This window comes from Rhopalosiphum maidis, chromosome 1, assembly GCF_003676215.2.
Source record: "Rhopalosiphum maidis isolate BTI-1 chromosome 1, ASM367621v3, whole genome shotgun sequence".
NCBI lineage: Eukaryota > Metazoa > Arthropoda > Insecta > Hemiptera > Aphididae > Rhopalosiphum > Rhopalosiphum maidis.
Genome location: NC_040877.1, coordinates 85,713,927 through 85,730,009, shown reverse-complemented (window position 1 = coordinate 85,730,009; position 16,083 = coordinate 85,713,927). Strand labels below are relative to the sequence as shown.

The following is a 16,083-nucleotide window of genomic DNA, read 5'->3' as shown; positions in this document are numbered from 1 at the left end:
ATGTTATACAACACAATCAAATGTCATGTTATATGACTACCAATGGTTTTTAGAATATCTCTCTGTTTACTTCGATGTTCAAAAGTTTAAATGTATATAATACTCTGTCTGTTGTGAAATTTATTGCTGTTACAGATGTTTTCAGAAACTTAAAATATTTGATAACTTAATACAACTATAGATTTATAAATTGTAGTATTATTTTAAAATGTCAAGTTATTATTTCAAATAAATTACATGTTTTAAAATTTTTTTAAATCGTGTTGTCATCTGGAGAAATAATTTATTATTTTGACAAGAAATATTGGCGGAGCGTTAAAATCTATTGTAGCATAATATCCTATAACAATATTATTTGCATCATGCCCGATCATATTATTATTATTATTGAAACTAGTTACTGTAATTATTCATCTTTCATTTAAAATCATCATTTCCAAAATTAGGTTTTTTATTATCCACCGGTAAGGTTGTAATAACCTAACCTGAGGTTTTAAATAAACAAATTTACGAAAAACATAATATATAATATTTGCATTTGTAACTGAGGTAAAGAATGATTTGGATGTGTTAAAAACTGTAACAAAAAAAGAATACTGTAAAGAGATGGGTATAGTAGAGGTATGGAAAACGATAATGTTGTTCAGGATGCACGTACAGTTTTGGTGGTTGCCAAGCATAATAAAAAAAATTTGTTTGTTTACCGTACGCAAAAAAATATGCTCTAGTGATGGAATATGTGCGGAAAAGTAGGGAAAATATAAGTAAAGAAAAAAAATATCCGGCCCACCAGCTCAAAATAAGATTACATCCCGGGCAATTTAACCAAAGCGGCTGGTTTATGGGTTGTGGGCTGCGGAGAAAAAAAACCTTTTAAATATTTCAACGGGCCGGAAATTCGCCAAAAAGACAATGGTATAAAGTTCCTCTTGGGTTTTTCACCGCCCCAACCGCGCAAAAACACACCCGAACGCGTATTATGCTGTTGTAAACAATCTGTGTGTATAACCTTGAGATTAAAAATTATTCGTCCTACGTTTTAATCCGTTTACCAGGTAATTGGGTTGATTGATGTATTTTCGATGGCATAATATTATATTATCGTAATAGCCGATCTGCGACGCTATACTGCCGGTCGGTATGTTCCGACCCATTTAACCACTCTGAATTTATCTCTATTTTTCTATGAATATGTGGTATATGGTATATTATACATTATGTACGCGCATGCGTTTTGTTGTGCGTACGTGTATGTATGTGAGTGTGCGTGTGTGCCCGTGTCATGTCGTCCCTCTGGCCGGAAATTAAAAATAGTGTAACTCGCCCGGATGATTTACTACGAAAACTAAAGGGAGTTGACGAGTGGAGTGAAAGAGATAGCGGTGGAAAAAAGGAACGGAAAAGAAAAAGGAGAAAAATATCGGAGAGATACGGTGCCTCTGCAGCCGTTTGCGTCACAGTGTAGAATTAAACAAATAAAATTCTTTTCGTTTTTTGTTTATTTTTTTTTTCCTTTTCTTCTTTCCTCCGTATTCCACGACGACGACGACGACGATGACGACGACGACCGTTTCTCTCCGTTTGCGGACACTTATCGTTACATAATGTCTATGTATACGTATATTTTTGTGCAGTGGTTTTGCGGCGAGGTCGTTGGCTCTCCGAATAATCTTAATGGAAAACGCCCTTAATTGGATTTAACGCTTTTGCGTGAGACAGATTTATGGTCGTGTTGTCCTCCAAAGGCTTATAGAGTGGATGGGTAGTAGAACGCCCCCTACCTCTCCTACACACACACACGCGCGCGCACACACACAAACATCCCGAATTCCCACCGCTTCCACGTCCGCTCCGTTTACCTATAGGTTTAAACCGAATTTTTGGTTTTGGCGGGCTCGCTTGCACGCCAAAAAGATTTTTGCGGTCACTGCATGTGCATGTCTAGTGCCCTCCGTCCGCTCGCGATGTTGATAGTAACCGCGGCGATTAGCGGTCTCTGCCGAAAATGCAAAACAATTTACTACGCCAATATACACGTGCCCGCGAACCAATCGTCGTAAATATCAATTACAACACGGCGCGTAGACTCGCGCCCGTGTACAATATTATTGGTCTCGACGGCCACCGGTCCTCATTACGAAATAATTATTACCCGAGTCCGCCGTTATCTGCGGTCGTAATTCATTTTCCTTCCACTCTCGACACCGCGTTCGACTACGTTGCCGTAGAGGTGGTGGCGGTGGCGGCGGTCGTCGCCGTCGCCGTCTTCGTCGTCGCTTTCCGAGTGTTTCTTTCGCGCCCACTCCGGACACGCCAACCACCTCCTCCGCATCACAACGCTTCCGGTACTGCTACGACGAGCCTTAAATACCTGCTACATCCGCCGTCACCGCGAGACTTTACGAGAACATTCCGAAAGGGAAATTCACCCCGGAAATTAGCTGACTCCATTATCGCACGTGGTTGAAAAGTCGAAAATATTTTCCGAATCCAACGTATTTCGTGTAACCGATTTTATTTTTATTAAATCTACAAAACTATTCGAGCGTACCTGCAATTACACGTCATCTAAGAGCTGTTAATAGTCGTTAAAATAAAATTAAAAAAAAGCACATGAACCGAAAATGTGTTCGATAATTTTTTTAGGATTTTAACTATAATATATACACATATTTCAAACATTTATACTTATTGTATAATGTATATACTTTGTTTAAAATAAAACTATGGTATATTCTTAAAAGACGGTTATGTTACCCACCTTTATAATTTATACTTAACATAATATACGATCCATAATATATTCGATTATTTTAAAATAATAATACAAATTAAATAGCCCAATATAGAATTATGTTTTATTTATTCATGAATATATTTTATTTATTAATTTCATGAAAGAGGATACTTGAATTGTAATGAGGTCAAACTCATTAAACAGATTTTTTCGAACACAATGGTAGGCCAAATCTTGTATTCCCTTATACGCAGACGGTTTCGGACTTACAATATTATTATCTATAGTGTAAAAACCTAGAACGTTATTCTATCCACGCCCCCCTATAAAGAAATGTTTAGATTTAAACAGTTGGCCCTAAAACCATATTAAAGCCGTATGCATGACTCGGATTATTTAAATGACATTTAACAATTAAATGGGCGTATACTTTATCAATATTTTCATCAGTCTGGTTCATTGTAAAAGAGCCAAAATTTAAATTTAAATAACTATCTGGATAAAATGATTTGAAATATTATATTTAAATTTCTAATACCTTTCAATATAATAATAAAGAAATTAACTAAAAATTAGTTATTAATGTTAATCTAAAACACGGTTAATTACTTGAAGCCTAGTCGACACATTTATATTTTATATTAATATATATTATAAATATATGAACGTTTTTAAAATTGGTAAATTAAACATAATTAAAAATTAATTAATCATAGAAAAAATATATTTACTTACTGAAATAAATAACTTTTTTTAATGAGTTTTAACATTTCGTTATCCTCATTTTTTTTTTCTTATGAATACTGCATTTAATTTATTTTACTTTAAAATTAAATTGCTTAAAATAATGAGTATTAAAAAATACATTATAACTGTTTATTCAATTTTATAAATTCGATTTAGATTTTCAGATGTTGAAACAAAATGCCATAATATTTCAATAGATAAATATTACTGATATAATTATAAAAGTGTACAGTATAGTTCTAATGGTTATATACTTAAATATAATATTGTTGATAATAAACTATAACACTAATTCTAAAATCTATACTAAGTATGATTAAATTAAGACTTCATCTGTAGTATAGATTTTAAAAAATATTTTCTATTGTGGTTACATAATTGTTTTATGCAATTTTATTATTGTAGTAGTGTTGAGTTTTCATAGTTTAATAAGAATTGAACGATCATCCGTAAAAATTTAAAAATTTCAAACGGAAAAAAAAATAGCTGTTTCATAAGAAATCTTGATGACTGATGACTTTCCGGATTCATTACCCTAATCACTTTTTTAAACCTTAAGGCTAATAAGATTCGTCAACATGGTCGGCGTTCACTTCCGATATACAAGTGTAGAGATGCTTCCTTCTTCAAATAAAAACATAAAAGTAGCGCAAGATGAGTTTTGGGGACTTAACGTTTAGTATTATAGCCGCGATCCTTATTACGAAAGTTTTTATCGTTTTTCAGCATATTAGACGAGATAAAAACTGAAAGTAAATTTAAACACGTGCACAAAATGTGTATACTATTTCGTTTAATTTTGACATAGGTAATTACTTTTTAAGGTAGTTCAAAGACCTAGAATTCAACATGTAACTAAATATTTTAATGAAATTAGTTTTTGTATATAAATTGTTGTTTGAATAACACGTCATAAGGTATTTAACAAAATACATTTGGTTCTACTTAATAAAGTGTCTCTGAAGTACTCTACTCTTAGGTGTATTAGTGCACGTTGGATGTGCAAAGACATACAAGTAAAAGCAGAAAATATTTTATGAGCGTTTTAATGTTTACCAATATAGTTTCCAAGGATTTTACTATTACAGCCTAATATTTTAATAACAGTTTATATATTTTCTTCAGACGGCAGGTCACTACGACGAAACGGTTAATCATTCACACACTGATAGCTACAAATAATGGGCTGGCCCTGTTGTTTTTGTTGTTAATGACATAAACCGAATGAAACAGAGACATTAAACCTTGTATAAGCCAAAACTCTCACCCCTAACCAGGTTTTGTACTTAAGCTGAAAAATTGCAATTCTCTCCACTCGTCCAACCCGACCGTCAAACAATAATTTATTTCTTTTTTGGTATTTTTTTTTTTTATATTTTTCAGCCTTTACTCTCTATCATCAGTGCAGCGTCTGACTGGTTTGAGTGGTTTCGAATTTATCATCGTATTTGGGTACTCCAAGCGTATATATAAAAATTGGTCGATTATCGTTTATTGTTTTGAAGGGAAATAAAGAGAATGATAACGCGTTGTTTTTATAGTACTGGAGCTCGAGGATTATCCGCCGATGATTAATAGCTTCGTTTCTTTTTATTTTATTTTTTTTTGTAAGCCCACAATAATTCATCTCTCCAGCGACTTAGTTTTGACGTTGAGTGTCTTTGAGGGTTATTGAACTATGTGTTGAAAAATGTATTCAATTTTTTCGTCCAGATATTTGGATCGTGTCACTAGCAACAAATTTTATTCAGCAAACCAACCCCATCCTTTCTTTCCAATCAGCCCATCTGCGTGATATATACCCGGGAGAAATGCTCTGACAGACTATTGTGTTTATGTATGTATGTGTGTGTTATTTGATAACTTTTCAGTAAGTTTTTTTCTGCACCGTTAAAATACACCCGGTGACGAATTTATTTTAACTCTATTATACTTGAATTGTTTAGTGCATAAAAAATACACAAATTTTAATATACAATACTACAATTATTCACATAGACAAAGTCGAAACAAATAAAATCAAATATTCTTGTATGAAAATCCACTTTAGTGTTTTTAAACGTATACTTAATGGTATTTTTCTTTCTTAATGCATACAAACAATACTTAATATTGTATCGTTTGGTTTAAATTGTATAACAATAGTTAAACTTAAACATTTAAATAGCAATCATTATTTACGTAATCGCTTTGGACGATAAAAAATAATGTTCCAAGTGATAATAAATGCGAAATTTCTACATTTAAGCAGAATTTATTAGAAAAACCGGGCGTTTGTAAATGTAATTGGAAGAACATAAAAATACTACTTTTTCATAAAATTATAAAATAATATACTTATTTTATATTATGTATGCATTTTATATTATTGATCTTAAATTACTTGTTAAATGCCATCAATAATTGGAAAACTAAATGTGTAAGTATGCGCCCGAAGATTAATGCCTTTACAGGCGAAAAAGTTCATTGATGATATTATTGTCCATTCAATAAATGGTATTTCAAAATGTATTTTGTTGAAACATTAAGCCGGGCGACTGACAAAGGAATTAATAAATTTAATTTCCATTCCGAATCAATAAATTCAATTAAATAGTTAATAATTATTTAAGTGAACAAAACTTTAGTTTGTCCTATATTGAGAATTTTGAAGTTTATTTAAATATGAACTATTTTGTTTTTAGAGATGTGGCCAGTAACAATATTACAGAGATAGATGAACATGTATTTAGCCGACTGACCTTATTGGAAGATCTGTAAGTGATTTAATATATTTAATAATTTTTTATTATAAGTTTATTATTTGTATGAACTATAAAAATAATTTGATAATAAATTTAAGAATCTTTAACGAGTTTTAGTTTTTAAACGGGAAATTATTATTTTAACACATAATACGAAATGTACCCATAATTAATTGTAATATTAAGTTAATAGGTAGTTATGCGTCTATAAAGTACATACTCGTATATGGGTTTTCTTATTGTAAGTTGTGTTTCTATATTATCATTATTTAAAGTAAATTTTGTAGAAGTGCTTAAAATGATTCATATGACTTTAGTTGGAGATTTTTATTTAGTAGATACTTTAAACAGGTCATATTTGACATTCTCATTATTATTATAGTCATTAGTTTTCTTTAACAATAAATTATAAGCATAGAAAGGAGAAAGAACTACCAACATGTATGGCATACTCGTTATTGTTAACAAAAATGATTTTATTTGTATTGAAATATTTAAAATACTAATTTAGAGACAGTGATAATTATAATAGTTACATAATGTGTTCCACAAAAATACCAGGTATAATATTAATAATATATTTTTAAGTACAAAAGTTTTTTTTTAGTTTAAAATTTTAATATTTTAAAAGCTTTTTTCTAAAAAAACCAGAAAAATATATACAAGACTTTTAACTATGATTTAAAAAAAAAAAAATTCAAAAGTATTAAGTTTTATTTTTTTCAAATGTGGAAAATTTAATTTTTTTTTTTTACGAAGAATAATGATTTATTTTTCAATAATATTAACTTATCAAATCTCAAATATTCTTTGGCGATATATTTTTAATAAGGATTCAAAGTTTGATTAAGTGTTCTACACGCTTGAGAAAAAAAAATATGTGAACTGAATAATTTTTATGGATATTATATAAATAACTTGTTTTAAATTTTACATATTTACATTTATAAATTAAAGAAAAAATATTACTACCACTTTAGAAAAATGTACATTGTTAAAGTATATACATATATAAATAATTTCAATATGGTCTTTTCTGATACAAATGGTTTGTAATAATGGATACAATATTAGTCACTTTCATGAATGTGTTGACGTTTTTCGGTCACGTCGTGTCCGTTAAATTTGTCAGGTTGAACATTTTATATTCTTGGTCCACCTTAAAAGGAATTTGTTCTAATGCTGTGGATAAAAGTACAAGTTGATTAAATGACCATTATTTGCGGAATTCGGATTTATACGGGACTTTTTGAGTGTTTGAAGAATTGTTAACCGTTTATAAAATGGTTCGTTCCAAATGGATATGGTCACAAATCACACGAAAAAAAAATGTTAACAATGCTTAAAACCAATTTTTGATAATTTTTAGCATATATTTTTTCTAAGAAAATAAAAGATTTTATTAGTTTTAAAATAAAAATTAATATCATAATCATATTAATAGAAAAAACTATGAAAGTCCATATCTTAAAACTTTTCTTTTTTTTTTTATTAAACAAACTACCCACGGCATCTATGGCCATTGGATGTAACAATACATTTTACAATATTCATATTTTACATAATATTAAATAATGAAAAAAAAATAAACATATCATAACATTATTAAAATAACAGGACATAAAGAAAAACGAGAATATCACTTAATTAAGCTGAAATTAAATATTAATAATTGTTATATACAATTAAAATGTATTAATAAGGTGCGTTTCTATTAAAAATTATATAAATCTAAAGACCTTGATTAGTTCAGGGTTAAGTGCTTCAGCGATGTGGTCAAAGATTTGGCATTGTCTTCTTTCCTTGCCATAAGTTCTAAATTTAGTTAAAATATGTTTAACTGAGAGGGTAACCCCATAATAAGTACAAATAGGGGGGCTTCTTAGAAATTTGTATTAATTACAAATTTGTATAAAATAAATTGTATACTTTAGTTTGAACAAAATGAAAAACGTATTGGTTTTACAATGTTATATATAAACAAATAAAAATTTTCATGAACATTTTGTTGGTTAGAAGGAGTGGTTCAAAACTTACAAATAGTCTTAACTATCGATTGAAAATAAAGTGTAATTTATACTTCGATTTTTCAATTTCTCAGTCGTTTCTAGTTTCTTTTACAAATAGAGATAATTACATAGAAGTTCTGAAAAAATTAAGAAAATTAAGCAACTTTAATTTTAACGGAACTTCGTATCCAGCAGATTTGTTTTTAAAATGTTATGGTTTACTTTTTGAAACGTTGTATCACAAATCCATTGTCAAATCTAATTACTTGTAATTTGTATCTACAAAAGTGATCTTAATTATTTATTATAAACTGCGTCACTACATTAAAAATAGCTTAACATTCAAAGCACTGATTGGTTCATTTAGAATGGGTGATATAGTATGTAGTATTATTTTATGTATTATATATTTACGATTTCATTTTGTATCCATTTTGAATTTGTGATATGAAGTTTGTAATATATTTTACTATCTATATTAATATTTAACGGTTTATAATATACTATAATTATTTTTATATCAAGTTTTAAAAACTCAAACAATAATTATATAAATACCTAACTAATAAGTAATAATGTATATTAATATATTATTGCGTTTTACATAATATGCAAATGTGAAATATTAAATACTTGTGAATAATTTGGGATGATTATTAAATTTCTAAAATTATTTTTTAAATGATTTTTATGGTAATATTAATGTATTTCTATAAAATAGAGCTATTATTATTTCTTTTTAAACTTTTTTTATTATAAATTTAATCTAAAATGTAGTATTTTTCGTTCTTTATATGCTTAAACTGTAGAATAAATAATTTACAAATTTTAACAATTATTGAAGTACTTATTTGTGGATATTGTTCAATAAAATTAATATAATATATATGTATAAAATGTAATACGAAACTATATTTAGTGATATATTTTTCACATACTTGGGTATATTTGAAAAATAATATTTCATGATCACATTTGTAAAATTTACATTTTATCAAGTAATTTACAATCGTTTTTTGTTTCTTGGTATGCTACATAAAAATGTTTATGTTTCGTGAAAATCGTATGTAGTCACTGAGTAAAGGAAAGAATGTTATATGTCTTCTGAGTTTTTTGTTGCTTTTCAGAAAAAAACTATGTTGGTCAGAAATAATGTTTTACAAATTTAAAGATATTGATTAAAAACCAATACTTAGAAATTTCCATGGCTAATATAAGCATATGATAAAATTATATAGAATGAATTTAATACAGGCATGGGTTAAAAAAAAACTCTTCTAAAAATTGTTTTGTTCTTTTGACAAATAATTTAATTTGTTACTGTTTTTTAATTTTAATAAAGACAGATATTTTAGTATTTTAAATATAAATGTATATATATATATATATATAATTTATAAGTTTCGAGTAGGAATTTTAAGTTATTTAATACAATAGTTTAGCAAACTTGTTGTCAAACCTATGTTACCTTTTAATTTAAGTATATTTTTGTCTAGTACCTGTGAGTTTTTTTTAGAACATTTTACTTTACTTACTATTTCAGTAGTTCTACACTACTCCTTTGAAATAAGTCATTAATCATATGCTAGATACCGACATTGTGAAGTAAAGTAATTTAATATGCTATGTAATGCATATTAAATTTTAGACATTTTAACATTATTATATAATTTATGGTTTGTTAAAATTAACAATAAATATACTATTAATAAACTGTTTTAATTGATATGTCAAATTCAATTAATTGTCATTCATTTACAAGTATGTTTCTTTAAAAATTAATTCTTTATGAAATTATATTCTTATTAAAATTATTAAGTTTTATTTTGTCAATGTAAAAACCCATAAGCTCAAAAAATTCATTATTTCACGACAGAATTCTGAGTAAACCGTAGACATGATGTATATAACTCGCATATCGTCATTAAATAGCTAATAACATTTGCATTAAATTTTAACGAGTTATACTTGTTAGTTTTCAAAATGGCTAACACCGTCTAGGGAGTCAATTTAACATTTCACATTCAACTTATTCATATAAATGTTCATTAACATCATGTATATGCACTGTAACGTTTTAAAACGTTTTATAATATGTCCCACGAGAAAATGACCTAGTAGTGAACGAAAACATAGATGAGAGTGGCAATCGTATATATAGTATATGTGTGTGTCTGTATTTATATATATAATATATATATATATATATATATTAGTAATTCACGCCCATAACCTAATCAAAACGACCAAACGTCTCCACCCCTAATCTAAAAACATACCCTAATCTTTTTGTGTGTATATATATATATATATATATGGTTCTAAAGTCTTGTAGAGAAATATAGATTTATACGAAGTGAAATAAGACTTATATACGAATGAGTGTAGATACTTGAAAGACTACGATAAACGGAAAAGTTTTCTTCACGATAATATTACGATATGATGAACATTGAACATTAAGCTATCAAATTGTATTCAAGATATAGTTGATTGATTGAATCCGGAAACGTTTTAAGTAAAATCATCAAATACTTTTCGTAATTCATAACGCCATACAATTGCATTGCATATATTGCTCAAAAAACTATATACATTAATATTATAAATTATACTTGTATACACGTCAATAATACTTGTAACATAATATAAGTGGTTTTTAAAAAGATCTCACGGGCAATTGATATTCGTTGCTTACCATCGAGTATGGATAAATGACCATTGTAATTAATTAAAACAAATAAATAAATAATTATAAATTGTGTTGTGATTCGTATTATTTGTGATAATTGATAAGTTATTCGATGTATATAAAACTTTACAACAGTATCGTGTTAAAACTAATAATTATGACACTTCATAATATTGTACAGTTTAAAAAATATATTTTAGTAAACTATATAATAATATAGTAAAAACTATAATTATCGTATTCTATAATAATATTAACTTAAAACACGATCATGAGTTAACTTAAAAATCGTTTTTAACTACCTACGGCCGTGGCCTGCTCAATAAAAAAAAAATGTATACATATTTCATAATATTTATTGGTTATAGATAATTACATAATTTATAATCGCGCATTTTTACGTTATATATATTATAGCTACAGTTTAGAAAAAATATTCATTTTTCAAATAATATTTCGTACTTAATTATGAGCCTATAGTACCACAGCATCAAGCAATGTATACGGTTTATTCGTTTCTTTATTCATATAATATATTTAAATTTTTGTAGTATGAATATATGCAAGTTACTAAAAAATGTAAATGTTACAAAATTTTTTGTAAACCTAAGACATTTTATAATACCTAAAAAACGACAGAATATAATTCATAAATCATGTATGCTTGTGCGTGTTTATTTAATAATATTTGCTTTAACTATGAATTATAAGCTATAAAAGTGATACCAATGTCATAGTAAAATATATTATTTTAATATAAATATTCATAGAGCTAATGGACGTTAATGCAAAATACAGGTTAATTAAAAAAAAAAAAAAAATCTATGCTTTAAATGCTTTAAATCTATACACTAGTTAATGATTTTTTTTCGTGAGAATAAAATATTAGATAAACAAGGCTGGGAAAATAAATAAATTTAAGTTTGGAAATTAAAATTAAATATTTAAATTGGGAAAGATAACTATTTCAATGTTTATGAAGCCTTACATTTTGTTTATTTAAAATTGTAGGAAATACCAAAAACTCTTATTTATGGACGAATTAAAAATATATGATGGTTATATTTTAATTATATAATGTATAATTAAATAACACAGATTTTAATAAAATTGCTTGTTACATTATTATTATTATTATTATAAGTATTACTTTAAAGTTAAAATAAAAATTGTATTATGGGTTTAACGTTCTTTTGTTTATATTGAATAATGTTTAGGTATCATAATATTATAAGTTTCTCATGTAGAACTATAGATTAACAATAAATCGTATTTTTTTCTCACTCTATTATTAATAAAAATGCTAAACGTTCGATCTTTCATCAATCACAATGATACAATTTAGTAGCACTTAGTTTCTATTATATTTATAAATCTCCTTAAAAGTGTCGACTTAAGTTTTATTGAAAACAAAATAAATTAATTTTTACACATTTTAATGGTTCTTTTCCTTGAATGATTAGAATTTTTTTTTAAAAATGTTTTATATTATTTAAAGTACTTATAATATCACATTTATTTATGAGAAAAATATTATTGAATATTTAAATTGTATATTGACGGGTAGGAGAACAAAGTATTTATAAACTTTCTTATATTTTTTAATCTCTCAATACTTTAATATCAAAATTTAAATAAAAGCATTGTTTCAAATAATTAATAATAATATAAGCATTATAAGCAATCATTAAAAAAAAATTAAAAATGTGAAGAATTAACAGAATTTATTTATAATAAAATATTATTTTCTTCTTAAACGTACTGCCACAAAAATAACTGCTTCAAACAATTCAAACTATTCAGAAATTGTATTTATATTTTAATTTGAAAATAAATACTGATCATGACAATGATCAATTTTAACTTTGAAAAAAATAGCAAATGAAAAACGTATTGTTTTATTTATTGCCAAGTGATTAATGCGTTTTGATCTTTTATTACATTATAAATTGTAGTGTTTTTAGTTAGGTTAGTTAATATGGATTTTTTTAGTGATTTGTTGTAATATTTTATTATAATATTATAATACATACACACTCTGCTAAACTCTGATAAAATTACGTTGGTGTGAAAAGCAATCTAAATTTATAGTTATATTCAATAAATACTATAGACATATACATTATATACATGTTATACATCATACATAATATAATGTATTCAATATTGCAATGCTTCAAATGTGTAGAAACGGACAAAAAAGTTTTTAATAGTTTAATAAATTAGGTATAGTTTCTTTTTTCAGTTCTGAACAATTTTATATAATATAGGTAGTATCTAGAAATATTGTATTGCTACGACTAACATAAAATTTTATAGTATAGTTACACAGTTTATTAAAGTCCTCAAAATCATAATAACCTTCTAATATATTTTTTATTCGAGAACTTTACTTCTATCTCATACTTTGATTGTATACTTGTAACACCACCACTAAATTATTTGGTGAAGTTTTTTTGTTTGCTTGGGTATAAAATATATATATATATTTAGTTTTTAACATCAAAACCCTATTTTACTGTAGCTTTTATTGTACGAGTATAACCTAACCTGTAAGATAAAATCAAAAAAGGGTTGTTTCCTATTATTTTTTTTTTTTCATATCTAATTTATGCCATTATAAACAAAGATATAATTTATAATATACATTTAAACAAACCTTAATAAAACCTTAAATAAAACTCATATAATATATTTGTAAAGTATTTGAATGATTTATTTAGTATCTATAGTAAAATAATAATTATTTTTTTACTTTCCGACGTATTATTATAGAAACATTTAATTTATTGCTTATTTTTTAATTATTAATAACAATATCAATATTGGGGTTATTTTTTTATTAATTTAATATTATTATATAATTTACCAGAAGAATAATACAAATTATATTTAGTACTATACTACTGTTTAATACATTTTTATTTAAAATGTAAATAAGTAGTAACTTAAATGCAATATTAGATTATCAATAATAATATTTTCTTATATAATACGAGAAATGTGTTATGTTTGTAATAATTATAAAGTATATATTAGGTAATAGGGGTAATACTCTTAAAATTGTGTATGATATTTTTAAAAACACAATTGCATTTATTATATTTCTATTCAACTGCAAATTCATAATAGATAACTTGACATTTTCTTTGAATGTAATATATCATGTGTAATGTATAAATCACAACACATTATGAAAATACCGAAAATGTATTCATGATGTATTATATACATTATCGTTATTATACATTAAATTACTTACATGTCTACTGCTGTATAGTGTTTCATATTGAATGATAACTAAATAATTGTTTGAACATTTATCATGTACTCATAATAAATGCATAAGATCAAAGTATAAAAGTAAGCAAAAACAAATAAATAAATAAGTCTTACAAACTCGGAATCTTGAATATATTGTTTCATGCTTTTACTTATTATTTACAAATTAATGTATTTATGATATTTATTATAATGTTTATATCATACTGTATATTTATTTTATCATATAAAATCAAACTAAAACGTAGCAATAAAATCATATAATACTATAATTTAGAAACAATGTGAGTTGTTATAAAACTATTAAAATCGTAAAAACAAAGAAAAAATGTCCCAACATTTTTAAAAAGACACAATAACGTTTACGTTTTTTTATTATACTTTGGACAATTAAAAAAGATTAAAAAGTGTTAAAAAAATAAATATTACTTTAGTGATTTGAAAGTGATGATAACTGTTCAGAATTTTTGATAAAAAATGTAAATAGCAATCATTATAATAAATAATTTATAAATATATTTTGTTTTGGAAAACTTAAATTTTATGTAATAATTGAAAAAAAATGTTTAAAAAAAATAATAATTCTGAGATTTATACGTAGTATAGATACTTCATAACAATTTTAGGTGTCCATTTGAAATGATTAATAATTTCAATGGGCTTATATTTTATAATTTTATTCCAATTTCAGGTACTTGCTGTGTAATAGTTTTTAACCTTTATGATGAATTTCGTTAGAATGTTGATAAAAGTAATATATGTGTATACTTTTTTTTTATGGTAATGAATAATCTATGAATAATTATTAATGGTATAATGTACGTTGTAAGTATTAGATCAATGATTTTATCACATGTCAGTTTAAAATTATATTTAAATACATGTCTGATATTTATTTTCATTGTTTTAGGGTATTAGCTGATAATCCTATCAAAGAGATTCACCCCGGAGCATTTCTAAACAATATACGATTAAAGCGTCTGTAAGTAGTTTTAAAGTGATTAATAATAATATATCACAAATAATTCATGCACATATAATATATAATGTATTTAGATCTAAATCAATTGTTTTTTGAAAATAGTTTTTAAGAAATATTATGAAAGAAATATATCATTATTTCCATAAACCCCGAGAATGTTTAAATCGTGGAGGAATGCCAAACATCCATTCTAAGCATGACAAATTTTATCTCAAATCTATAATAAATTCTTAAAATACAGTCCATTAAACTTCTAAATCGTTCATTGGTAATTTTTTTTTATTTTGTCAACTCGATTTTCTTCCATAGTAAATTTATTTATGCCTTTTATTCTCTCATTCGATTAACAAACACCTCTCCACAGAAATTCAAAGGCAATTATTATCAAAAGACTGGATGTAGTCCAAAACTTTTCTTTTTTCCCCTGAGCTATTGAAACGGGAATTTACGGTTGTGACGATTTCCTTTTCTTTGGAAATAATAGAATTCATAAAAAATCGAAATGTTTGGTTAAAAAAAAAATATGTATAATATGAATTGAAAACCATTACGCAAAGATGGACTTTGACGATGTATAAAATAAAGTTTATATAAATATAAAATGTAACGTATTACCACTATTTTTTTTTATATATATATAGGTCGTTCCAGAAATGTCAACTTGTCCGGGCGCCATGTGAAACATTCCAGAGTTTCAGACAACTGTCGTCCTTGTAAGAATAAAAATCGCATAGTTTTTTTTTCGTTTACCGTGTTCTTTATCCTAAACGCATTAGCATAAACCTTATCATTGTCGTATTAAAGCTTTTGGGTTCACCATTTTTGCGGGGTTTCACCTAAATGTTTGGTTATTACAGCCTGTGGTTGTGAAAAAAAGTAAAGAAAATATA

The 16,083-nt window shown here is 26.0% G+C and overlaps 1 protein-coding gene across 1 annotated transcript in view; it reads left to right on the top strand.

Moving 5' to 3' along the window:
* LOC113556583 (leucine-rich repeat-containing G-protein coupled receptor 5) overlaps positions 1-16,083 on the top strand; it is a 76,857-nt gene that overhangs the window by 42,380 nt on the left and 18,394 nt on the right. The window contains exons 2-4 of the mRNA XM_026961626.1: positions 6,169-6,240; positions 15,122-15,193; positions 15,835-15,906. Of these exons, the coding sequence (XP_026817427.1) occupies positions 6,169-6,240; positions 15,122-15,193; positions 15,835-15,906 (216 nt within the window). The remainder of the gene's footprint in view (positions 1-6,168; positions 6,241-15,121; positions 15,194-15,834; positions 15,907-16,083) is intronic.